Source organism: Zingiber officinale, chromosome 2A, assembly GCF_018446385.1.
Source record: "Zingiber officinale cultivar Zhangliang chromosome 2A, Zo_v1.1, whole genome shotgun sequence".
Taxonomy (NCBI): domain Eukaryota; kingdom Viridiplantae; phylum Streptophyta; class Magnoliopsida; order Zingiberales; family Zingiberaceae; genus Zingiber; species Zingiber officinale.
This window is the reverse complement of record NC_055988.1, coordinates 94,182,812-94,210,715: the sequence shown is the minus strand read 5'-3', so window position 1 is coordinate 94,210,715 and position 27,904 is coordinate 94,182,812. Positions and strand designations below refer to the sequence as shown.

Below are 27,904 nucleotides of genomic sequence, written 5' to 3'. Positions count from 1 at the left end.
AATACGGTGTCCATTTGAGTTTAATAGAAATTGGAGTACCCATCTTATTATTTTGTAAATGATGTACCGCCCTTTCAATATTTTTCCTAAAAATTTTCTAGTTTTTTTAATAAAATAAAAGGGTAATTTTTTTTAGAATATTATGATTTTAAAATTTAAAAAGTATTTTAAAACAAAATATAAATTGTACTATTGTAGGAGGTGGAATGAAAAATTTCCTTATTTAAGTATTTAATATTATTAATATTCTTAATCGTCAAAAAGACAACATCCAGGATTTGGCGCGACGTCCCTTTCTTTATATAAACCTCGTCGCTCTCTCTCTCACACACTGGGATTTGGTGAGTTCGATCGAGCCCTAATCGATCGAGCTGCATAACTGCATTGCGATCCCACGGAATTCCCCAATCGCCCATTTCCGGAGGCATCATTGCGCCATCAGCCTCGGAGTCTCTTCACCGACAGTCTCCTCTGCCCTCGCTTGCTCGCCAAGCACCAGATCCAGAGTTAGGTGCAGGCGTCTTGCTCTTTGTTCCCTTTCTGTCTGTCCCTGCGTACGCGCGTACTCTTCCATTTCCTTGCTCTGTTTATGCCTGTGTTTTCTCGAAGCTTAGGTTTATGTTGGACAAATCTGAAGCAGCTGGGTCTGTTCCAGGAAAAAGGTTGGGTTTTGACCTGTTGATAGACTTCTTTGCCTCTTTGGGGTGAGTTAATTGGCCGGTCTCCGGGTCGTGTTTCTTAATTATTGAATTATTTTGGCGTACTTGTGTTTCAAAGGCGCGCATTTTGTGCTTTGCCGATGAAAAGTTTATTTATTTATTTATTTAAGGAGATCTTTTTCCCCAGTTGAAATCTGGCTCGATTGCGTTCGGAGTATCTTTATCGTTTTTATTTCAATTTCACGCGGATATATTGATAATCACTGGATCGCTCCGAGATTGGAGTCGTTGGATATGAAAATGTGTCATTTGGAAAGCATATACAGTGGTTCTCTAGATGTTAGTCTGGGTTTCTTTGGGTTGTTGCTGATTCGTGCTAACTGTTATATTTTCTTACACACCTCTCCTGTAAGAGTTGTATTCTGACTGTTCAGTTAGACCCACCTTGTAATTTCGTTCAATTTTCAAATTATATTTGTGTACTGTTCAATAAAAAGAGGACGAGCTTTTTCTTACTGCATTAATGTTTGCCTAAAAGGGATGCAGTTCATGGTCTCAGAAGCATTAATTCAAATGGGCAATTTACTAGAAGAAGAAAGGTAATTTTTGCCACCTGATATTTAGCTGATTCAGGAACAATGTCAAGGATTCCTAAGTGGAAGATTGAAAAGACAAAAGTGAAAGTTGTCTTCCGCCTACAGTTTCATGCAACACAAGTATGTGACCAAAGCTGGAATTACTTTAATATTCTTCACCAACGCTGTGTCTTCCGCTTGGTTTTCTTTTATTATTTCTTTCAGTGAATTAACTAGCTGGTTGCATGAAACTTTATCATTTTTTTAGTCTGAACTTTGTCAGCTCTTTGATTTCACACTTTTGCATATGCTTATTTTCATATGATGATACTTTATCTTTATCCTGTTTTGCATTCATTTTTCTTTTGTTGATTCTTTGCTTAAGGAGATTTGCTTCCTAAAAGCTTTATATAGTAACACTTCTCACAATATCGCAGACTAAGGTGATGTACAACCACATTATTAATTTTCTATAAGTGTTAGCACAATTCTTGCTGGTTTCTGCATCATTAATATGCTACTAGAATTCCTGTTGGAGCTTCATCCTGGTAAAAGAAACAGCTACGATAACCATTTTTCTTTCCATGTAATCAGATGTTGCAATGGTATGTAATGACACCATACAACATTTAAGATCTTTCCCTGATCCTCCTCTCTCTTCCAACTCCAAAGGAATTTTTTACCTTATGATCAAATCTAAGGAGAATGAATATAACAGAAAAAATTATTCATTGTTTCAGTGTATCTAACTGTCTAGAGAAATTGTGGTCAATTTATTTACAATAGGCTTTGCAACCTCACTAAATCGTTATATTATGTAAATATTCTTCAACTCATTGCATTGAAATCGCTTTCCATTTTAGTTTGATGTCAGTTGTAGAATATCTAATGATTGAAAACCAAATACATTCTAAGGCTAGCAAGTTATTTTCTTTTTCACCTGATATTAGTGCTGACATTTATAGCAATATACTCACTCTTGACAATTTTATAACATATGAAGCAATTATAATGAGCATGTTCAGGTAACATAATAGACATCTCCTTTTTTGAGAAACTTAAGATTTAAGAGAATTACCTGTGTTTGTTTCAGATTCCACAACAAGGGTGGGATAAGTTGGTCATATCTTTTATCCCCATCGACACAGGCAAAGCAACCGCTAAAACAAATAAAGTTAGTGTCAGAAATGGGATCTGCAAGTGGCCAGATCCAATCTATGAAACTACAAGACTTCTCCAGCATGCAAAGACAAAAACTTATGATGAGAAGCTGTACAAGCTTCTGGTCACTACGGTATGTTATTCTTTTTTATTTTTATTTTTCACTTTTTTTAGCTGCTAGAATCACAAAATTAGACACGCTTGCCTCTGGATGGTACTATTACTTGATCACTTACTTTTTCAACTGCTACATGCAATATGAGGTATGCATCTGTGCTTTATTCATTTGCTTTCTGGAATGTATTTCTCAGGGGTCTTCCAGGTCAAGTTTCCTTGGAGAAGTTAATATCAATCTAGCAGAATTTGCAGATGCACTGAAACCTTCATCTGTTTCATTGCCTCTTACTAATTGTGATTTTGGAACAATTTTACATGTGAGTGTTTTATATTTAATTTTTCAACATGTTTTTTTTAAGAAAAAAATTCTTGCACATATTTGATTCTGTACTATCTGGTGTGTTTTTATTATCAAATTTAAGCCAAAAATGAGTGTACTCTTGAAATCATTGTGAACCAGCACTTCCCAGGAAAATGTTAAATTGATAGTCCAGAAGATGATATCTAGCAATGGTCTTTCACACTTTGGACATGTGTTGTCCATTTATTTAAAGTAAATCTTCCCAATTTAGAATATTTTTGATAGCTTATATGACACATACTGGATTCTTTGTTGATTCTCGGAGGAAGAATATTCAAACTTTAGGGATTATAACTTTTCGACATGCTGAATCTGATGGAGGTAAGAAGTATAAACTTAGATTATCATTGTTAGACAAATTTATAGTATCGTCTGATTTGCAATATTATGGAAGTAAACTAGCCATTTATGCAAGAGCTAGAAGTTTTTAGAAGGGCAAAAATTGTGCATTCTCTTGGTGCATATTTTCAGTATTAATTGGTTTAAGTCTTTGACACTATTTGGGGAAAGGAAAGTTTTACTAAATTGCATATTAGTAAGATAATCATACATGAGTACCATGATTAGACACAAAGGAATTTTTTTTCTTGAGTTGATTTTACTTTAAATATCAAACCAGAACATTTGAATACTATTCTGAGATCAGTAGCAAGAGTTGATGCAATTTTTTGCCAAGTTCATATATTTTCTGGAGAGTACTAAATCAGCAATACCATCATGACTGGCACAAAGATGAAAGTATAAATAAGCATTGAAAGGTATCAGGAAATATGTTTACAGAGATGCATGGAATACTACGAGGGGATGACAGAGGCCATTCTAATATATACTTTTTCATTTACCACGACAATTTTGCTGCTAAATGTATTAATGCATACTCAACCAATTAAATGCTTATATTCAGATAAATGCTAATGAATTATCAAGACAATATCAGAGAAAAGCTATAGGCTTTAGGTCAAGAACTAAATAGAAGCAAGGGGGAAATCTAATACTAAGTTAAAACCAATGGAGAAGTTTAGTAAATATTTTAGGTATTTTAGATACGCTGTTCTAGAAGAATTAAAAAGGCGCTATTGAAGTTGACAATTTTTTGTGGAGCTATGGATATTTAAATTTTGGAAAAATGTTACAAGAATTGTAGGTTGGAACCCTTATCGGTGAAGGAAGAAAGTGTACAACAGATGATATAAGGATGTTCAGTGGATTTATAGTGTTGATAGAAGGAATTTAATAAAGAACATTTTCAGCACACAAGGATTACATCTATCATCTTGGAGTATAAAATGAAGAAAAATGGTACGGTGTTCAAGAAAGGACCAATAGATGGTATTTAGTGAGATTAATTAAGCATTTAGGGTCAAGGGGCGAGGAAGACCCAAAAACTCATAATATTGAAGTTGTCAGACTGCCTGCTAATGTAGTTGGTAAGGACCTTGATGTAATTTGGGATCAAAGTCACCTTTATTGTGAAATGGGTTTCTCCTCAAAGAAAATAGTACGTTATAATACACTACAAAAATAAAAATAAGATATTTACTTCTCCATATAGCCAATCCTAGGCTATTTGGTCATCCTAGTTTGTTGTTTTCATTAGATTTGTTTATTTTTATTTTATTTTCCCTCATTTTAAGTTTCTCGTATCTTTTTGTCTTTTTGGGTATGTTCCAGATCACGGTTCAACTTCTTACGTCCAAAACTGGCTTCAGGTGCAACTTAATGAGAACTGTTTTCTCTTTTGTAGCATTTATAACTCCTCTCACTTGTTGCATTGCTATTTAGAGAATTTGAGCAGCAAAGGGAGCTGAGTGTGAGGGGGATTCAGATAGCATCTGGCAATAAAAATTATCCTGTTGACACTGAAGCGGCATCGTCAGAGATAATTAATGAAGTAGCAGAAAAGGTTGAGTATTGTATTTTAAGTAGTATTGTTGTTGGCTGCCTTCCATTTCTCACATTGATGTCATGATTTGGAGGAATTCTGCAAGATTCATGCACTGGCTACTTTTTCTGAGACATCAACTAGAAATTTCAGTCATTATCAGTATATATAGAGTTGCAAACTACAGTCAGTAATATGCATCTAATTGTTTATGTGTTTTTATGGGCCAGTAAGTAGTACATGTTACATATTTATTCAGTCTTTCAACAGTATGTAAAAAAATGCATCTTGGAATATCTTAATACATATATACTATAGGCTGTCTTGTTGAACCACCTTGTTGTACTCTATCCATTCAAAGGAAAAGAGATACCATTCATTCAATTATCTTTAAAACCTGCTCTTAGATTAACTATTAAGCTAATACTGGTTGTTGCCATCTTTAGCAATTCATGTACTAAATTGATAGTTAAAGTCAAACTGGTACACATCCTGCACACATTGCCAAGTTTTTGCAAATAACATTTTTTCCCTATTTATCTATAACTTTTTTTCCCTTGAGAAACTTCCTTGACGACCGCATTTTGTTATCAGTTCTACATTTCACTGTACATTGGTTTTCGTGTGACTGATATGTATAGGTCACAACTGTAGCAAAATTTCCTTTGCAAATAAATTCATCATGGGGTTCAACAGCCATCTCATGCACGTACCAACTTCTAGTTGTGTATTGACTCTTAATGCTTCATATTTAAGTGTTAACTCCGCCAACCCATTATTCAATGCTAGTATGGAAGTTAAGGTAGTGTGGTGACTTTTCAATTGAAAGGCTTGGTTACCCTTCTGGTCCATCTTTCACATGTTTATAAGGATTTTTCTATCTTAATTTGTTTCATCCAAGAGGCCTTATCTTGGCATGGGTGATGCGACCCCAGTTTTGGTATGGACCAGTCTGTATGGAGTGAACCACTGGAATACTGCTTTACTAGTTAGTTCTATAATCCAGTCTGATAATCTGCTGACATTGTGAAGTTTGTGGACCTAAAATCGTTGTCTTTGTCACCATCACCATCTAAATCGTCATTATCTGCTGAGTGCATCGATTCCTTCTTTGTCTTGTATCCTTTTCTAGTTCTCAAAGTTTTGCACGAGACAAAAACATCTTCAAACATCTAGATGATCATGCCAACTTGATTCTTCTGGTCTTAAAGATTTTCAAAACCAACTGCATGCCTAATTTTTGGTAACTATCAATAGAACACCCTTGGTATCTTTAAGCTCAACATAGTTGGCCTAGATTTTTTGCTAAACGTTCATGGTTATCTTTACACCAATGGCATTCATGGTCCACCAGGTTCTTCATCAATAAGGTTATGCCCAAATCTGAGCAACTATCCAACTGCTTGCCAAAACTTACCCGTCATTATTCAAAAAATGGAGAATGATAGAAGTTGATGTACTTAAGCATTTTTTTTTTTCAGGGAGACCATTTTCCTCTGTAAGTCTATATTTGCTTTAATATCCTGCAAGTTCTCGTTGAAGGATAATTGTTGATATTTCTGTCACTCATGGTAAATTATTTCAGACAATTGTATTACGTCTTCTTTGTTTGTCTTTTTATTGGAACAATTTATCTAGTTGTAATTGATGAATTGTTAAATGTTTTATTATTCATATCTTGGATAGGTTAATCTGACAGTTAGGATTAAACAGGATAGCATGAGATTCGCTTCACTTGAGCAAGTGGGAGAATCAAATGAAGAGTACGAAGATTCACCTGGTAAGATGGACGGCTCATCTTTCACATCGGAAAGTTTAAATGCTGAAAAGAATGATCTTCAAGGCACGCATGAAGTAGATAACTTCAGTATCACTTCTGCTGATTTACCTGGGAATGAGGCCAGTGTCAGTCAGCTTTCTACACAGGAGAGGAAGGATTGGACACATGGATGGAGTTCAAACTATTCTGTTGATAATGATCTAACTACAGCTTATGGAGAGAACAATAGATTCAAAGTGAGATTGGAGGTTGCAGAGTCAGCATGTTTACAGCTTAAGTTGGAAGCAAGGTCGTTGCAGCGAATTACAGATGAATTAGGTGCAGAAACAAAAAACTTATCTGAACAAATTTTACTTGAGCTAGCTTCAGGAGAGCAATTGAGTCGGGAAGTGTCCTTGTTAAAATCAGAGTGTGCTCAGTTCAGAGATGATCTTGAAGTCTTACAATCTTCCAAAGCTATGCTCCAAAATCTTGACAGGAGAGCTGGTAGTCCCTTTTTGTCTAACAAGAACTGTGAAGATGATTTAGTTGATGGTAAGCCTCAGGGTGACTTTACTGCTTCAGAAATTCACTACATGTACCATGATTTGCGGGTCAAATGGCTCGAGAGTCTACTTCTTATTGAGGCAAAGGTCCGGGAAATCCAAAATAAGACTCGTTTAGGGTATCGTGGAAATGATGTTGATTTACTGGGTTCTGATTTCAACCTTCTTGGATGTTTCATTAGCGACCTTAAAGAAGATATTATCCAAGTAAAGGGTCTCAAGAGATCTTATGAAAATAACACATATCTATGGGGTGCAGTTCATTGCCTGGATTCTGGTATTGCATATCATAAATATGACTCACTTATGAAAGATTTTGAAACACCAAGTTTGAGAGGGGTTGATAGATTTGACCTTTTAACAAAACTAGAGGATTCAACAGTCGAAAAAGAAAATCTTATCAAAAAGTTGGATCAGATGCAGTGCTACTATGAATCATTAATGTTAGAATCGGAGGAAAGCCAGAAGCAGACAGTCAAGGAACTGGAAAGTCTCAAAAATGAACACTCCTCCTGTCTGTACTCAACTTCTTTTCTTCAAAACCAGATTGAAAAATTGCACCAAGAGATGAATGAACAGTTTATGGCTTTTTCTGAAGATAGGAACAGCTTAGAATCTCAAAATAAAGAACTTGAGAGAAGGGCTGTTGCTTCAGAAACTGCATTAAATAGGGTTCGCTGGAACTATTCTATAGCAGTTGAGCGCTTGCAGAAGGACCTTCAATTACTATCTTTCCAAGTGTTGTCTATGCATGAGACAAATGAAAACCTTGCAAAGCAAACTTTTCCTGATGATGATAAGCACTATGACGATGAAGGGTCAGATGAGGCAAGGATATATAACATCAAGGATGGCATTTTGACTAGAATCAACCAGGAAAACTATCAGTTGAACATTTCAGGAGTTCAGACAAACAATGAACTTCGTGAAATCAATCACAAAAATTCTCCACCTAATGGGATATCCACATCTGTTTCCTGTGAATATAGTGGACTGCCCCTCATGCAGCGGCAAAGTAAGGAAGATGTACATGTAGATGGATTTGGTTTATATAAAACTAGACAGCATGCTCCTAATTTTACTCAGGTAAACAACAACCTTGCAGCTGATGTATCCGCTGAGACACATGTAGATGAATTCCCTTCTAGATTGTCAGTGGGTGATGCTATGCTTGGCATTCACAGGAAGAGTCTATACACTGAAGTAGACAGAGAACACATGAAATCACTTCAGAGGTTCGAAGTGCTTCTTGCTGATACTGAAGCTGAAGTTTTGGAAATGTATTTGCTAAATGTGAATTTAAAAATTTTCTCAGATGTTTTACTTGGGGCATTGCATGATGTAAATGGAGGAGTCGAGCAAATGAAAGAAAAAGAGTTTGAACTTGCACAAGATCTACAACACACAACAGAGATGAAGGCTAGTTATGCGCTTAAGATGCATAAAGCAGTTGAGTATTCAAGAATATTGATGGATGATAAAGCCAAATGTGTCTCCAGATGTGATGATCTGTCACTGAAGAACCAGATTCTGGAAGCAAAACTCCAAGATGTCTCTTATGAAAGTACTATTCTTAGTGAAAAAGTTGCAGAATATGAGAAGATGTTTGTGGAATTTAAAACTTATGAAAAAATGTACAACACATGTATCGAAGAAAGGGATAAGTTAAAAAATCTGTTGAACAACGAAATTCAACAGAAAAAATGTCTTGAAACTGAAATGAGATCAATGAATTCAGATTTCAAATTACGGAAGGAAGAATTTGACAAGGAGTCTTCTGAAAATGACAAAATGCAAACTTGTCTTGAAAATATTCTAGAACAGTTAGGGAATTTATATGCTTGTATGATGTCTTGCAATGAGCAAATAAATTGTTTTGTTCTGGATGGAATCTCTGTATCACATCAATTGGAATCTGGAAACTATTTGTCAGTTTTTACAAGTCTGGAACAGTTCCAGCAAGGAGCAACAAAGAAGGTACTTGAGTTACATAAGGAGAATATAAATTTAAAGGAAGAGAGGGAATTTTTTCAGAGCTCTCAGAACAACACAGAACTAAAATATGATAATATGAAGCAGCAATTTGAATCTGATATAAATGTGGTAACTGAAAAGCTATTAATGTCTAATTTTCTGGTTGAAAAGCTTCAAGTGGAGCTACAGAATGCCTTTGAGAAGCTTAAGATCAGTTCAGATGCTGAAGAGAGAACTGAATTGAGAAATAAAGACTTGTCATCGAAATTGACAACCTTAGAAATGAAACTGCAGCAAGCTATTGAAGAGAACAAGGATCTAGTTAACCAGCTAATTCTACTAGCAAGTATTAAGGAGGATCTTGAAAAAACTCAGATCAGTCTTACTCATTGTATGGAAGAGAAGAGGACTTTGTTGATGTCTATACAGTCGATGAATGAGGTCTCTACCCAAATGGAAAATGAGATTTTCAGTTTGAAAGAAAATCTGGAACTCATTCAGAGAGAGATGCAGACAGAGAAAAGAATAAGGGAGGAACTTGATAATGCAGTTAAAAGCTTTTCGGCTCAGTTGGAGGAAAAAGAACGTGAGTCGTTATCTTTATATGAAGGAAAAACTGAAGCGAGGTATCTGCAAGATATGATTTTAGATTTAGAAAGAACAAGCATTGGATATAAGCATCAACTAATGAAGAGTGAAGAAAACCAAAGAAGTTTAGAGAGTGAGAACTCATCCTTAAAAGTCCAAGTTATGGAATTGAGCAATCAATTGGCAGAACTCCTTGATACTTCACTAGCTTCTGAAATTAAAGTTACATTTATCAGAAGTCATTCCTGTGACAGGATGCAGGATTTCTTTGCACAACTTAAGACAGTAGAAAGAAAACTTGAGAAGATGACCTTAAAAAATGAAGATCTTATTGCCTCTCTTGAAATACTTGTTGAAAAAGAGTCACAGTTAATAGATGAAAATGCAAAGTTATCAATTGTTCTTCAGTCACTACAATCTGATTATGATATTATTACACAGGAGAAAGAGAGCCTTATTAATTTCATAAACAAAAACAATACAGAATTTGAAGATATGAAAGTTAGAGCTGCAACTTTGGAAGTTGACAGTGATTGCCAAAAGAAGAAATATGAAGATGAGATTTGTCAGCTGAAAAACATTGTAATCTGTTATGAGGAAGAAGTGTGCAACTTAAGGTCATCTAGGGATGCATTAGAAGTTACAAATATGGTACTGAAATCTAAACTAGATGAACAACATAGAAAAATATCATCACTTGAGGAAAGTGAGTATCAGTTGAGAGCCTTACAGGAGGACCACAATGAACTTAGTTGTAAACTCTCAGAGCTGATACTGAAAGCAGAAGAATATAAGAACCTGTCCAACCATCTAAGGGAACTCAAAGATAAAGCAGAGGCAGAGTGTCTTCAGGCTCGAGAAAAAAAGGAGAACCAGAGATCATCGCAGGAGTCGTTGAGAATTGCTCTTGTTAAGGAACAATATAAGTCCCAGATCCAGGAGCTGAAAAATCAGTTGTTTGTCTCCAAGAAGTATGCAGAAGAAATGCTATTGAGATTGCAAAATGCTCTTGATGAAGTTGAGAGCAGAAAGAAAACCGAGGTTTTCCTAGTGAAAAAAATTGAAGAATTGTCAGAGAAAATCTCAAATTTGGAGTGTGAGCTAGATACAGTTCTGACTGATAGAAAAGAATTAGCCAAAGCTTTTGATAGAATAACCGATGAACTGGAGTGCACGGTTCTGAACCTTAAGTGTTGCAAGGAAGAGAGCCTAAAGCTTGAAAACTCCTTGAATAAATGCAATGAAGAAAAGCTAAAGCTTGAAGATTCCTTGAAAGAGTGCAACGAAGAAAGAACAAATGCTAGAGTTGAGCTTGACTTGGTAAAGAGGTTGTTCGAGAATTTGGCCTTAGATGGATCTGTTAATCATAAAGGAAACATCAATTCTGATTTCCCTGCTATAACATCAATTGAGCAAATTATGCAAGACGGTAACTTTGAATTCTCATCAGTCTTCCAAGAATTGCTAAATTACACAGATACGAATTTGGAAATGGATGCTTCAACTGTGAATTTTGCAAAATTTTCAAAATATGCGGACATTGAAGTTGCGCTGCCAACTGTTGATGAGAGGTCACACTCATATCTCCCTCTGAATTCAACAGCTTCTAAGGTAACTCTATTTTTCTTTTTGATATATTTCAGCGGTAGTGTCCTTTTAAGGTACATTGTGTTCTTTTCTGCAGATACGTTGAGAAATTTCTTTGACCACCTAAATTTCCACATTGGCTTGTTTAATATGTGTCTTTTTTTTTTTTTTTTTGTAAATTTTTAATGACACTTAAAATTTCATGAAAGTTCTGTTAGTTTTTCATATGTCATGCTGTTTTTTTTTTCCCAGGAAAGTGAAGGTGCACTTGACCAGGAAGCCAAATTTGCAGATAATATAATAGATATAGCTGACATTGAGGAGCACTTCAAAGAGCAGCAGAAATTGATGTCTGGCATAGGCATGCTACAAAAGGAGGTAATTTATGAAATTCAATAACAACTTGGAAGGTACTAAATGGTAGCAAATGCTTTATTGTTGGCGGTCATTTCCCTGACAGTAATCTGCATCCATTGTGCAGTGGCAATGTAGAATTAGGCCCCCTTCATGTTTAATGATAAGCATCGTTAAAGTCAGTCTAAAGCCTCTGGTTTCTTCTAACTTGTTGAATTTTTGCAGTTGGAAAAGTTAAGAAATGAAAATTTGTCGTCACTAATTCCTTTAGAAGATCATCAATTTTTGCCATCCCGACAGATTTTAGAGAGAGATTTATCACAACTTGACATGGTATGTATGACCTATATTGATCTTCTAACAAGCTGAATAATTGTATAATTCTTTTTTGGCCATATGTCAATGTTGGAGCTTCACCTGGTTAGGCAAATGAGCAGCTGGGAAGCATTTATCCTTTATTCAAGGAACTTCCGGAAAGTGGCAAAGCATTGGAAAGAGTACTTGCCTTGGAACTTGAGTTTGCAGAAGCATTGCAATCAAAAAAGAAATTGGATTTCCACGTACAAAGGTATTCTTTAAATTGCTTTTGGTCACTGGTGTTTACTATCTTATCTTTCTGTTCCACTCTATTGCCAAGTTTCTTTCCTAGTAAAAATGTCTCTCTTTTTTCAAAACTTGAGTTATTGAACTCGTTGAACAAGGTAATATAACATGCGTAAGGCTATCTATCTGATCTCACTACTAGTTTATGCAATTTGCAAGGAAATAAAACAAATCCCTTATATTGAGTGGTGAGAAGACGATAGATTTACTGTACCAAAACACAACAAAAGGTACGTAGTTCAGTAATTTATTAATATAAATAAAATAGTCTAACACTCTTACTCTACAGCTTTGCATAGAGGGAAGATTTGTATAGTTGCCTCCAATTGTTTGGGACGAATATGACTTGATAACGATGAGCATAATGCTCACATCATACTAGAGTATAGATATCACGCGCCCCGTCCTTGTCACATTGCTTAATTAAGCAAGTTCCCAAAAGCTTAGTGAAGTTATTGGCAAGGTGTTCTTCAGTTGAAGTATGAGAGTTGCAATCTGTTGGACACCAAACAATCTGTAGCCGGAGATTTACAGGAAATTAGCTGAATCTAAATACTCGAATTAAATTCAACTCACAGTTAAGATGACCTGAGCAGATAATCTCAGGCTGCCAGCAGGGGCTGGTTTTTCTGACCTCAGAGTCTGAGCAATCAGATCGTCCGAGCAGACTGAAGGATAGACAGGCAGAGCGGGAGACCAGTCGGGCAGATCAGAAGGGCGAGTGGCCGACCCAGCAAATGAAGAGTCCAACCGAGCGGACAAACAGAGCACCAGACCGAGGCCTGCGATCGACGTAGTTTCCTTGAAACAGATTCGTCCCACCTCCGGCTGTGCTTCGAGGTTTTATCGGATCGTCTGTTTCCCAGGATACAACGGCAAGACCACGAACGCAACCAAGCACTGGTTGTTCGTGGCGAATTGAGAATGCACCTGAGTGCTATCACAAATAGTTTAGCCGAGCGGATGCACGACCGAGAGAAAAGAATCAGGGAACGAAGGTGGAGGAATTCTCTTGCTTTCGCTTTGCTTTCGTTCTTTTTTTCTTCGCTTTGCTCAAGATCCAGCCTCCTTATATAGGAGCTCTCATCTTGCCTGCAATAAATGATCAAATTATGATCATTTAATGCTGAGTTTAATTTCGTCATTAATGGGTTTAATGTCTTCATTAATGTCGAGACGTTACAGAATCATTATTAATGAGATTAATGTCGTCATTAATACTGAGACGTTACGAAATCACCATTAATGAGTTTAATGTCGCCATTAATGTCGAGACGTTACGGAATCAGCATTAATTTCACATTAATGCTTCCATTACATCCTTGAGCAAGATTCAAGTGGCTATATGTTGGTTCATTCTTTTGGGTAAATTTTACCTCAACCGGTCCGACATTCGACATGCACAAGTCGTGCTCGCGCACGAGTCAACCTTGGTTCGGTACAATCCGGGCCCTGGATTTGCACCCACTCTTGCGCACTCACGCGTGAGAGAGCTCTCCCCATGCATATGTTTACAACGTCAATGCATGTGTCATAATATAAACCAACAATAAAGCCAAGAGACTTCTAATGTGAGACTAAACTCATGCACAATAGTCTCTTCGTCTCCATTTCTTTATTCCATTCACATTTCCAACACAATCTTATTTGGCACACTGCTGTTCGCTGAAATTACAATCCATCTCTATATATTTGGTGTGTTTATGAAAGACTGAATGATTTGCAGTATAAATTGTTGCTTTGTTGTCACAATGCATAATCACGGTTCCTGAATTCTTCCATCAGCAAGTTTCACCCAAATCGTCTACAAAGCATAAGGAGTCATACATGCTTGTCTAACAACTTAAGATTATAAAATATAAAATAATCTGACACAAGGCATTACTGTAAATTTGGTTTCTGATGCAACTTCATTCTTTTAGCTTGTCTAATTAATCCTTGCACTCAATATCGACTTTAGTTCGACAGATCCATCACAACATTGCAAGGCAATTGGGAAGAGTTCTTTGCAAATTGATTTTTTTTCTTTTTCTTTTTTGTTTTTTGATTGATTATCCATTCAGAGCTCATCATTTCCTTTTTGAATGGTGCGCAGCTCATTCCTGAAACAGCACAACAATGAGGCAGCAGTGCTCCAGAGCTTCAGGGACATCAACGAACTGATAAAGGAGATGCTGGAGTCGAAGACTCGATACGCTACTGTCGAAACCGAGCTCAAAGAGATGCACGGCCGATTCTCTCAACTCAGTCTGCAGTTTGCAGAGGTCGAAGGCGAGAGGCAAAAACTGTCGATGACACTCAAAAGTCGGGTACCTACAAGATCATAGCCCATGGCAAAAACAGTAATCGATCAAGGCTAAGAGATCTATACAAGGTGTACACAATCTTACTCAAATCCTCAAATATATATCTTGAAATCAATTTTGTTTCCTTTTCTGTTGTTCTTCAAGATTACAAAACCCTTGCTAACAAGTTAGAGTTCATGCTTGAAACATATCAAACTCAGTACTCGAGCTCAGCTTCCTTAAAGTTGACTTGTGAGTTATGTCCCATTTAGGTACACGTGTCATGTATCTATGACACGTGCAATTAGATCCTCGTATCCACATGGATTTTTTTTATTCCCCATGGGACACATTCACAAGATTTATTGATAGATTAATTAAAATGCTTCTAGAAACTTAAAGGCAGTCACTCCTCTTTTCTTCGGGAGCATTTCATTTTTATATATATATATATATATATATATATATATATATATATATATATATATATATATATATATAAAATAATTTTTAAATATTCTCTATTTTACTATAAATAATAATTATCAACCAAACAATAAAAACATGCAAACCAAAGGCCGCCGTCTCTTCTCTACTGGGAGTTGTCCAACTTGGACACAAGTCAGCGAGTCGCTACGCGGGAGTGGGGGCCTAAAATTTTCATCCCCGTTCAGTAATCAACCCAGCTCACTAGTCCTCCATCAGCCCAAGTGTTTAGATTGTGTGGTCAACAGACGACGGTAGACTCTTGCGTAGGCTAATTGTGATTTGATTATTATTTTGTCAAACAGAAACTATAAACACGTGTAGAAAAATTGTCACCACGTTTGAATAAGATGGATTAAATTAATAATTATGATAAGGGGAGAAATTTCGCTTTGCTCCTTGGGTTTATAAGTATTTTCACTTTATAATTTATGATTAATTAATAATTATGAAAGGACGTATTTTAACTGAAAATTTAGGATGAAGGACATTTCTGATATATGACATCAGACTCCGGAGGGTACATTAGTTATTCAGGAGAAGGGCGGGGTGGGGATCAAAAAAAAATATCTCCTATGATTATCGTGATAATAATATAGTAAGATGGTCCACGCCCGATTCGCGGCTTACGTCGTGTCTCGAGCGCTTTCGTCGGCGCTGAGGTCACCTTCGACGCGGTCGCGCGGCACTTTAAATACCGCGCGCACCGCTGTGTCTGCTCTGCTTCGTGGAAGAGTTGACAGTTGAACTGCGGGACTGTGGAAGTTAAGAACATTTGATTGCGTTTTTAGCTCTCGAATGAAGCCCGAGAGTGACAAGGCGGCGGCGGCGGCTGTGGAGAAACAGAGGAGGAGAAGGAGTAGGGGAGAGGAGGAACAGAGGAGTGGCGGCTCAGGCGAGGTACGGTACTTGGGGGTGAGGAAGAGGCAGTGGGGGAAGTGGGTGTCGGAGATCCGCCTCCCGCGGAGCCGGGAGAGGATATGGCTCGGTTCTTACGACGCGCCGGAGAAGGCCGCACGGGCCTTCGACGCGGCCGCGTTCTGCCTCCGCGGCGCAGCCGCGCGCCTCAACTTCCCCGACCAGCTCCCGGCAGAATTCACGACGGCGGCCGCGTCGCACGAGCAAATCCAAGCCGCGGCGGCACGGCACGCCAGTAATCAGCCCCCGCCGGTGATGGAAGAGACCTCGCCGGCTTCGCCGGTGCTTGTAGGCGAAGAATTCTCTTTTGCGCACGACGACTTCTGGTGCGAATTATATCCGGTGGCGGCGGGGAACCAATGCCGTGAGCGGCCGGCGGCGGCAGTGGCGGAGGACCTGGAGGCGACGCCGGATAACCAGGAGAAGCCCGCGACGGAGAAGTCAATGGAAGTACGCAATGATTTTTACCCTTTCGCCTACGAGAACTTCTTCTCCGATGAGTTTTTTCCGGTGGCGGCGGGGAACCAATGCCGTGAGCGGCCGGCGGCGGCAGTGGCTGAGGACCTGGAGGGGACGCCGGATAACCAGGAGAAGCCGGCGCCGGAGAAGTCAATGGAAGTGCGCGATGATTTTTACCCTATCGCGTGCGAGGACTTCTTCTCCGATGAGCTTTTTCCGTTGCCGCCGCCACCGCCGCCGGCAGCGGCGGATTGCTACGAGGATCGGATTGAGATCTTTGATGAATTCCCAACTCTCTGGAGCTTCTAGAAGCGGAAGAAGACGACAAGAAGCTCACTTCTTTTTTATCATTATATTCATTTATTTTTTTCCTGCTCGTCTTAATTAAGTTTGTAATTATTATTAACCAGCTTAATTAGCAGCAGTGAAAGAAAAAATGGACGATCCTTTTTATTGAAATCGTCCGAATCAACTTATTTTTTATTTTTTTTTTATTTTTTTAAAAAACTCTTACTTTTAGAGTTATGGTAATAGCTACGCATTTATAATTAGTGTACAATTATAACTATGATTTGCTACACAATTATAATATCTATAATTACATCACTATTATAATATAAATATTTTAATTCTGATCAATATTAATCATACTATATTTATAGTGCATAACTATTTTAATATGGATATTTTAATTTTGTTTAATATTGATAAATACTATATTATAATAACAATTTAATTCTTATCAACACTAATAATATTTTAGTGTAGTAATTACATAATTATTACAATATAAGCATTTTATTTATGGTCAAAATTGGTCAATACTGATTAATATATGTAGGTTGTAGCTACAAATTATAGTCGATATTTTACTATAGAAGTTATGGTTTCATAATTATTATAATTATATAGTTGTAGCAATTATATAAATCACAATTGTGAAAATTGTATAACAGTTGCTATAATATTAAAAAAATAAAAATAATTTTGGAAAGTAAAATGTACATGATAAGATAGAGCACTCTTTTAATAATAAATGAAAGATGAGCCTCATGATTCCATAATTTTTCTCCATTAGATTCACGGTGCAATAGAGTATTTATAATTATAGATGAAAAAAAAATTATATGATCACCTATAATCTTTTTGTGATTTTATTTTAAATAATATATTTTCCTTCATTAGTCTTTTTGTGATTTTTAACATAATAATTACCGTCAGGGTTTTTTTAAAATTTTCTCCAATTTTAATAACTATTTAAAATAATTTTCAGAATTATTATTATTTTTTTAAAATACACAAGATTTTGAGAACTGAGAAGTTATCTATTGAGCTTTTTGAAAATAATTTTCACCTATTTTCTATCTATTTTTAAAAGTAAGAAAATACAATGCTAACTCAATCCAATTACATCAAATTAAATATGTTTCTACTTCTTAAAAAAAAAAAAAAAAACCATATTTATTTTTTTCAAAATTTTCTAATTTATCTCCACACCCAACACAACCGTCGGTCCAACCGTAGAGACATGCGTCTCTCGTTTATTGGCTGCATCTAAGCAGGGACGTAGCTACATTACGAGGAGGGGGTGCGACCGCCCCCTCTGAAAGTTTCAAAAAAAAAATATATATTAATAGTATATATTTGAAAAGCCTTTGCTGTTATTTTGACCAATCGATTCACCATCGTTTGTCACCGGAAGATTGAAATTGGTCACATATTTAGAAAACTCTTGTCCTAAGCTATCAATTGGTATCATTTTTACAAAAAAATATCGTGACTTGGAATGTTAAATATTAAATTTTAAAAATAAAATATATAATAATAAATGGATAAATTAAATGTAGACTACAAGTGAGAGCACTAAATTAAAATTGGATCGGATTTGAACTAAATCCAGCATATAGGCACACATATAATGATTATGTTGGTTTAAATTGGGATTGATTTGGTTGAGTTATGACCGAAACAAATTTAAAGTTTAAGCGAGTTCGATTGATTTAAAATGAATTATGGTGATTTTGAGAAATTTTATCTTATATTTTTTTTCTCTCTACGCACACTGCAGCCTCCGTCGTGTCATATGTCATCACCGCTATAGGAATGCTAAATCTTATGAGAAAGTGATATCATAAATGATTTTTCAACTTTAAGATATAGATAAGTTTTAGAGATTGACGGATCGTTGTTTCAATTAGACCTTAGAGCTAAGGTCGAAAATTTTAAGTTTAAGATCATTTTTGGCTCCTTAAATTCAAAATTAGATTTTAGATTATGAAAATCGACTAGTACTAATGTTTGAAATTTTTAAAAAAAGCCCCTCCTAATTTAAAATCCTGGCTACGCCACTGCATCTAAGGCCCTTAGATTGTAGCATCGGTACGTTACGACTCTTGTAGGATTTTGCACGTTAAAACCTGTGTATTTACATGTACCTCTCTTCATATCTATGGGGTCGACACTGAAGAACCACTAAGATAACGAATCTATCTCTGGTAGGATCTTGCACGTTGCCTCACTAGCATCCCCGACTTATCTAGTTCCATCTCACCTCATAAATCATCTGTTCTTGAAAGAGGCTGAAGAAGCCGTAAGAGGAGACTCTCCCAAAATGAAGGGCAAGTTCTTGAGGGTGCGTAGAGGTCAACTGGATCGAGCTGCTGAAGTCGGAGATCGACAAGCTCAATTTCATCTTTCTCACGCAGCAGGAGGAGTTCGATATTTGGAAAAGGGTAAGAAGTATAGGTCCCGATGATGCATGCCGATTAGAAGGTGGGTGGATGAATAGCCCTATCAATAAGATTAACATTTTCTTTTGCTTTCTTTATTAACAAAGACGAACACAAGTTAATTGAACAAGAAATAATTAAACATAAGTTAAAATAAAGAAGAGACATAAAATTTTTACTTGGGTTGTTAATCTAAGCTAAATATCAGCTCACTAAAAGTTCTCTTTCAATGTACATCAACCCAAATTAAGTTATGGTTAAATCAAATAATAAAATTGATAGTATTACAATTAACTATAACAACTAAAAAAAAATTAAGTCAATACCCTCCTAAACTTAATCCTAATTTTCTCCTCTTTGATTAAAAAAATTAAGGAAAAATAAAAAAAAACATATAGAAAAATATTGAAACTTTTTTATGAGGTTTTTGAATATAATTTTCAATAATATACCATTTTATCAAAATTAACTTTAAAAAGGTATTAATTATATTAATTAATTCTCTATTTTGATAAAAATAAATTAAAAATTATTTTTATGTTTTGAAAAATCCTAAAGATTTTTTTTTCTAAGTCAACCAAAGTAGTTAGATCAGGATATTGGAAATAGTTTTCAAGTTCTAAAAATCTAAAATGCAAAGGTAATTTCTCCAAAAATCAGGTTTTTCAAAATTAATCTTCGATTTATTTTTTAATTTTAAATTATATAAAAATTTCATAAAAATCAGATAATTGTCAAAAAAAATTCTGAAAATTTTTACTCTAACAAATATAACTCATGATCACAGAAAAATTATATTTTTTAAAACTCAATTTTTTAAACATTTTAATTGTCAAAACTCATTTTTTGGAAGAAGAATTTTTAAAAATAAATATAACAAAAGTAAATTTTAAAAATATTTTTTGTTAATAGATAATGTCTTTATTTTTTTTTAAAAAAAATTTCAATACAAAACATTAATAAAGAAAATTAAATTTAAACTATAAAAATTAATTTAATTTATACTAAGCATAATTTAGGAACTCAAAATAAATTCCTATCTACTGGATTGATCAAAATTTTTTGTGGAATATATTTTCTTTTTACTTTTACAGTTTGTCCCCTATAGTTCCTGATATACCAATTAAGTCCACTATAATATTTGAAATTTAAATTTTGTGAAAGATTTGAATATGCATAATTTTTAAGACATTCTATTTGTTCTTTTAATTTTCTATTCTCATTTTTGATTTTATCAAGTTCTTCTAATAGACATGCTTTAGCTAAAATAATTTCAAATTCATATTGTCTTTTTTTTTTTAAAATTTAATATTCTTAGTTTTAAGCTTACATTAAGATTTAGACATTAACTTATTAACTAAATATAGCTGATTAGGAGGTAGAAGTAGGGGTGTAAATGAGTCAAGCCGCTCGCGAGCCGCTCGATCAAAGCTCGACTCGAGCTCGGAGTTGATCGAGCTCGAGCCGAGCTCAAGCCGGCTCGTTTAATATTCGAGCCGATCTCGAGCCCATTTAATACTGGCTTGAAGTCTTATCAAGCCTGTTCGAGCTCAACTAATTCAACATTTTAATATTTAAAATAATTACTATTTTAAAATTAAGTAATAAGTTGAGGAGGTGTTTGTCGCTAGAGTGTTTTATAAGGTTGCTAGAGGCTGAAGGTTCGAATCCCAGCTTGTGTACAATTGTTTTTGCATTTAAATTCATTATTTTCGAGCCGAGCTCAAGCCCATGATTAAATGGCCGAGCCGAGCTTGAGCTCAAATTTAGAAACTCGCTCGAGCTTGAGCCGAGCCTATTTAATTTTCTCGAGTTTGACCTAAGCTCGAGCTCGGCTCATTTGCAACCCTAGATAGAAGACATACCTCACTTACCATATTTAAATTCATTATTTTCAAGCCAAGCTCTAGCCCATGATTAAATGGTCGAGCCGAGCTCGAGCTCAAATTTAGAAACTCGCTCGAGCTCAAGTCGAGCCTATTTAATTTTCTCGAGCTCGAGCCAACCCAAGCTCGAGCTTGGCTCATTTGCAACCCTAGGTAGAAGACATACCTCACTTACCATATTTGATCTTAAGCTGGATTCTCTTCCTTGCTGCTTACTTCTATTCCTCCTTCATTGATGCTCTTCATTTGGTGACTCGCCAATAATGCTAGTTCGACATATGTCTCTAGTTTGGACTCTTCTGATGGCTCATCTCAGGTTGTTTTGAGATTCCTTTATTTTGACTTGCTTGATCCTTTGTCTTTGTCTTTTAATTTTGGATAGCTTTTTTAGTGTCCTTCCTCATCATAGTTGTAACATTGTACTCTTCTCTTATTTCGTGGAACCTTCTTAGCCTGAGACTTGTTGAATTTGTTAGTTTTAAAGAAGTTTGAAAATTTTCTTATCATGTAAGTTTTTTTATCTTCGCCAAGAGATGTGTCAGAATCCAATCTGACCTTTCTTGTGTTTAGGGCGACGATGTTGTTTGGCTCCTTGCCCTTTCTTGTGCCTTCACATCTAGTTTCATTTAATTCAAAGGTAAAAAATAAATTTTCTAAACTATTTAACTCGAGGTCCTTCAAAATGTAGTAGATGTTTCCTATCGAGGTCCGTCGGGAGTTCTCAGGAACACATTTAAAGCATACCTTATTGAATCTCTATTTGTTACTACTCCGAGGTTGTTAAGTCTGGTGATCAGTGCCTTGATCTTCACGTGCAGCTGATCCACTGTTTCTCCTTTTTCCATCCGGAGATTTGTCAGTTGATTCTCGAGCAGATCCCGTTTTGCTAGCTTGGCCTCTGAGATTTCTTCATGCAACTCCAGAAACTTTTCTCAGAGTTTTTTGGTAGAATCATAGGCTTTGTTCTAGTTGACTTCTTGGGGCAGCAAAACGTTGAGTAGATGAAACTCTTCTTTGTCGTTGGCCACGAAGTCCACTTACTCCTTGGTTTAATGTCTTTCTTCTTTTTTGTCGCCGTTCTGATCGCTAGGTGCTCCAAAACCATACTTGATAGCTAATAAAATATCAAAGTCAGTTTAAAAAATATCTCTAATTTTCTTTTCTAATTGACGAAATCTCTCTCAAATTTTGATAGATGAATGCTCGCTTTAGCCATTTGTGCTTTAGATGATAGTTAGTCCTTCTGAAGCAATCTCACTTTGATACCAATTGTAGGTCCCAATGAGGCCAACTAGAGGAGGAGGAGGGGGGGGGGGTTGAATAGCCCTGCCAATAAAATTAACACTTTCTTTTGCTTTCTTTCTTAGAAAAGATGAATACAAGTTGAACAAAAAATAATTAAACATAAGTTAAAATAAAAAAGAGACACAGAACTTTTACTTAGTTACAATCGAGGAGGTTGTTAATCCAAGACAAATATCAGCTCACTAGAAATTCTCCTTCAATGAAGGTGAAGTAACCTCTTACAGACGATAACAATATAGAATTACAAAGAATGAAAGAATTGAAAGTATAGAGATTATAAACCAGTGTTGTATTGAATTAAGAGGACATTCTATTTATAACTCACTGGTTGAAATTTAACTATTAATGATGTGGCGGGTTCCAGGCACCTCGACAAGCACCTCCACTATGGTGCCTTATCTGCTTCGCAACGACTTCATGATAAGTCTCTTATCCATGCCTGAGCGCTTGGACAGGTTCGGGCACCTGGAATTTTACTGATGTGGACCCAAATTCTATCCCCACTGCAACATCTCTAAAAGGACACCTTTGCTGGCCCAAGTTGGTCCGGGTGCCTAGACAAGTCAACTTTATGTTGACTTGTCTGACTGCTGCTTCAGTCGCTTGGGTGATTCTCTAGTCATCCAAAGTTGAGCTCAAGGGAACCCAACTTTGGCCTTCTCCTTGAGTAGACTTCCTTCCCGGCTTCTTGTGGCGCGCGTGTCCTTCTCGTTCGCTAGTGCACTCTTTTGCAACTTCTCGTCCCTTAGATGTATTGTGCCCGCCGACTCACTTTTTGTGTCATCCTTTTCGTTCACTGCATCTTCCACTCAACTTCTTGTGCTCCAAAGTCTCTGCAGATTTAGACACAAGACATCAAATACATAGAGTCTAACTTAACCTAGTTGTTCACATCAAAACTAATCCGGGATACTTACTGTTAGTACCCTAAGGTAGTTTTGATGTGATCAACTAAGTCAAGTTAGGTCCTATTAGTATTTAACCTCCGTGTCTAAGTGTGCAGGAACTTAGGAGCATAGGAAGTTGAGCAAAAGATGCAGCTAGTGAGAAGGACGACACGGGAGAGAGTCGACGGACTCGGTGTGTCTGAGGGATGAGGCACTGCAGAAGAGTACGCTGGCTAATGAGAAGGAGGTGCGTGACATTTCCGAGGGATAAGAAGTCAAAGCAGAAGACTATTCGAAGGCCGAAAAATGGGTTTATGTGAGTCCTATTTCGGATGGCCGAAATCACCCAAGTAAGTAGAACTAGAGCGGAAGGCCCGGACTAGGAACTTCATCCAAATGCGATGTGGCACATTCCTTTGAGATGAGGATAAAAGTTTATCCCCCTTTAGGTGCCTGAAACCCTTCCAGGTGCCCTGACTAGGGCTATAAATACAACCCTGATCCCAGTAATTCAGAACAACACTTGTAATTGATTCCAATTGATTTTAGCTTTGTAGTTGTGAGATTTGATTGCTGTAAGGGGCTTCTCCGCCCAGAGGAGATTTTAGTGAACTTTCAATTTCTTTGGATTAACAATCTCCTGATTACAAACCAAGTAACTCTTATTGTGCCTTATCTTTCTTTAATTGGTTTTTTAATCCTTTTATGCAGTTGTTAGTTTAATCAAGTCTGTAAAGTTTGAGAAAGGTTTGGTTTTTTATTGTGCAGGCTATTCACCCCATCTAACCGACCGCTAAGGGACCTACAATTAGTGTAACGCCCGAAAATTCTCAAAAGACTTTTATAAATATCCTAGTATTTTTCAGAAATTTTAGGATATTTTTGCAGAATTTTTAGAGTAGAGGAAGTAGCAAAAATAAATAGAAACGTAAAATAGCTTAAGCGGGAATTGAACCCGAGACCTAACAAACTCTACGACTTATGGTGGACTCTAGTAACCAAGTGAACCCAACAGGGCCGTGCTGAAAGAAGAGGGAACCAATTATATTTATATTTAAGTTGGAAAATTAACTACTTAATATAAATAGGAAACTTAAGTGGGGATGGAGTTTTTCATGTTTCGGCAACTCTTCCTCAAACCCTCACGCCGCCCCCTCCTCTTCCTCACCTCATGGCACACCAAGGCCCCGAGAGACCTAGGATTTCACTCCTAAAGACGTAAGGGCACCTTCCGGCAATGACTCCAACACGAGGGCGTTCCTCTCCGCGAGAAGAGCACGTAGACGCAAGAGGATCGTCGAGGGAATCGTCTCTACCAGAAAACTAGCGACTAGAATCGTAAGAAATCTAGTGCAGGAGGTAAGAAATCCCTCACCTGCAGTATAAGTAGTTCTCGTGTGATTTCTTGCTCTAGTTTAGTAGCATATGAATTTGTGACACATAGGTTGCGCAATAGCGCACACCAAGTGTTCGAGAATATGTTCAGCGCAGGAAAAAGGGCAACTTAGACGCTTTAATAGTTTAGCTAAATGCAATAGAGGCATTTATTTAGTGTATGCGGTTTATTACAGCTTATATGGGACTACGGTCCAATGGGTGGGCTCCCACAGTCGCCTCTAGGTTCAGACAACCTAGCTCTAGGTTCAGATAACCAAGAAATAGCAAGATAAGAAAAATTTTAGCTATAACTAGTATTTTATTTTCAGCAGTGGCACTGTACTGAACTAGATGTCCATTGGGTTGGGCTCCCATAGTCGTCCCTAGGTTTAGATAACCTAGTACACTCTACTAAATTCGAAATTTGCAACCCCGGATCTAGTTAGGAATGTGCGCACAACAAGTATAGTTGCCGGGCCCATCAGCAGCATGATTAAGTATTTTCATCTATTTATGATAATTAGTTTTCAAAACTTCACAAAATAGTTTATGAAAATATAGAGCAACTTAGCATTAGTTAGCAGTAGTGTAGTTCAGTTTTCATTTCAGTTTAGTCTTATGAATCATCATGATAGTTTTATGCTTAGCTATGATTGCCATGTATCGTATGAGATTATACCATGTTTTAGAATCCATGTTTAGCAGGGTTCAGCATATTTTTCAAATAGCATGTTTTAAAACCATAAAGTGCATCGTTTGCAAGTTTTGTGAGGTAGATGGTTTCTTACTAAGCGTAAGGTTACAGATACTTCTTTTCCTTATACTGCAGATAAAGGTAAAGGAAAGATGGACTAGCGGAGGCTGGAGGGCAATGCTACAAAGATGTGTGTGGGCAGGAACTTGGAATAAAGATCTTAGGGATCTAGCGAGTTTTGTTTTAAGCATTAGAACTTTCTAGCATTTTATCATTCCGCACTTTAGTATGTTTAAATGCCCTGAACTAGTGAATTATGCACTATGCCATGCTTAGAATGTCAGTTAATTGTTATTGGTACGTTTATAGCCATATTAGAACTTATGTGGGTGAATTTGGCACGAAACAGTGCTGAAATCAGACTCCTGATACGAAATCAAAAACCCCGATCGATCAGCCGATCGATTGGGGGTCTTCAGTCGATCAGTTGATTGATTGAGGAGCTTGTACCATGAACAGTAAGCTCCGGGATCGATCCGACGATCGATCCGGACGCGTTCTATCGCAAACAGAATGCCCTGGAATCGATCACCGGATCGATCAACAAGTCTGGATCGATCAGTCGATCGATCCAGAATATTACCCCGCGCACAGTAGCGCGCTGAATCGATCAAGGGATCGATTAGTCAGGATGGATCGATCAGCCAATCGATCCAGAATCTTGTCCATGCATAGTAGCACGCTGAATCGATCAGTGGATCAATCAAACGACTCAAATCGATCTACCGATCGATTGGAAGGCCTGATAACAGCTGGAAACCCCTCATCTTAGCTCTTGATCATATGGGAAGCCTAGATTATCTCCCTTAGCATAGGAACAGTATTCAAGATGTAGTTTAAACATGAATTCCAGATCGAATAGCAATTAACAGGAAAAAAATTGTATTAGTTAGCAAAATTCTTAAATCAGATTAGTTTTCCGCACATTAAGAATAGTTAGCAATAGTATAATGTGACGATCCGGCCTTACAGCTTAGCCAGTAGAAGGCGGGTCGTTACAGAGTGGTATTAGAGCGAGAGTTCCATACTTCCAACACACACATCAGCATTGAACCCGCAGCTTAAGAACATCTCTCACTTTATTTATGTTTCTTGTTTCATGTTTAGAGATAACTAAAGCATGTTTGTTTATGATAGTATTTAACATGATAACAGTAATTACGTAATTATGATTGTATTAGTTATGTATGTCCTCTATGTCTCTAGAAATGGCACGAGGACGCCCAGCTAGAAGGGCACCAACCACTGAGCCCCAGCATGAGGCAGGCAGTTCAGTGCCTCCTCCAGACCTTACAGCAGTAGTGGCTCAGTTACAGCAGCAATTAGCTGAACAACAACAGGAAATAGCCACTTTAAGGGCTAATCAGCAGAACACTCCCACTGTCACTCCAGAGCCTAACTTGGCAACTCCAGTAGTGATAGAGGTTCCACCAGTCCAACCTGTAGCACCAGTGGCCCCAGCAACAGGGACACAGAGAGAAGCCTATCTGATCCAGTGGCAGAAGATCAAGCCAGAGAACTTCTCAGGCACCAGTGAACCATGGGAAGCCCAAGCCTGGTTCAAAACATTGGAGAGTACGATGGAGCTTCTGGACTGGCCAGAGCATGAGAAAGTGAAGTGCGCCTCTTTCTGTCTGACAGGAGACACACGTATGTGGTGGGAGAAAGTTAAAGCGAAACACCCAGTGAATCAGATGACATGGGCTGCCTTTGAAAAGGAATTCTTTGAGGAGTTCTTTCACATGTGGGTCATAAACCACCACTACGATGAGTTCACTGAGTTTCGTCAGGGCAACCTCTCAGTTGAGGAGGCTGTGAACAAAATTCAACAGACTGGCTCGTCTATGCCCAGAACTAGTCAGCACTAAAAGGGAACGAGTCCGGTTGATGCTCAAGATGTTAAGGCCGGAAATAGCAATGAATGTGGCCAGCGGTGTCCGTAGGCCACAAACTACAGAAGAACTAGTGAGCAGTGCTTTAACCACCGAGCATTATCAGAACAGTATCAAACAGCAGAAGCAAGTCCTCTCAGAGTCGAAAGGCCAAGGAGGCTCAGGTACTTAGAAACACCAGGGCCACAGCTCCCACAGCTCTAACTGGAAAGGGAACTCCAGCAACAAGCGCAAACCAGGGAGTTACCCAAAAGGAGGACCAGCTAGTAAACATCCCAGCTATCCCAAGTGTTCTACTTGTGGAAAATTTCACCTAGGAGTTTGTCACAAGGGCACTCGAGGATGTTTCGAATGTGGCCAGGAAGGGCATATGGCTAAACAATGCCCAAACAAGACCAGCTTTCCTCCACCACAACCGATTCAGTACGAAGTCAAGCCAGCACAGTTGCATCAGATGCAGGCTGCTTTAGACGGTCCACACATCAGCCAGGGCAGATTAGAAACCCCCTCAGCCACGACGAATGCGAGGATCTACTCACTGACCAGAGATGACGTAGCGAATGCCTCGACAGTTGTTACATGTCAGATTAGTATTTTACAGTAAAGTGCAACTGTTTTATTCGATACTGGGGCAACCCATTCTTATATATCCAGGGCATTTGCCGAAAAGTTAGCGATACCTCCAGTGGTACTCAGTAGTCAGTTTCTGATAACACTACCTTCAGGATAAATTATGACAT

General features: G+C 37.3%; 2 protein-coding genes across 6 annotated transcripts; both read left to right on the top strand.

The window, feature by feature from the left end:
- Nucleotides 1-334: 334 nt before the first annotated feature.
- LOC122041575 (myosin heavy chain, cardiac muscle isoform-like) lies at nt 335-14,607 on the top strand. Of its 5 annotated transcripts, none has more exons than XM_042601305.1 (12): nt 335-506; nt 615-704; nt 1,198-1,375; nt 2,328-2,528; nt 2,707-2,829; nt 4,545-4,582; nt 4,656-4,776; nt 6,469-11,253; nt 11,482-11,607; nt 11,809-11,916; nt 12,009-12,151; nt 14,282-14,607. In XM_042601305.1, the coding sequence occupies exons 3-12, from the start codon at nt 1,298-1,300 to the stop codon at nt 14,511-14,513; spliced, it is 5,955 nt and encodes a 1,984-aa protein (XP_042457239.1). In that variant the 5' UTR covers nt 335-506; nt 615-704; nt 1,198-1,297; the 3' UTR covers nt 14,514-14,607. The 5 variants fall into 5 exon arrangements, with proteins under 5 accessions (XP_042457239.1, XP_042457237.1, XP_042457240.1 ...); XM_042601303.1 differs by having other exon boundaries at nt 335-511; XM_042601306.1 differs by having other exon boundaries at nt 335-554; nt 656-704.
- A 953-nt stretch (nt 14,608-15,560) lies between these two features.
- On the top strand, nt 15,561-16,643 carry LOC122043814 (ethylene-responsive transcription factor ERF034-like). Its single transcript, XM_042604390.1, has 2 exons — nt 15,561-15,670; nt 15,749-16,643. The coding sequence occupies exons 1-2, from the start codon at nt 15,561-15,563 to the stop codon at nt 16,641-16,643; spliced, it is 1,005 nt and encodes a 334-aa protein (XP_042460324.1).
- Nucleotides 16,644-27,904: the final 11,261 nt, after the last annotated feature.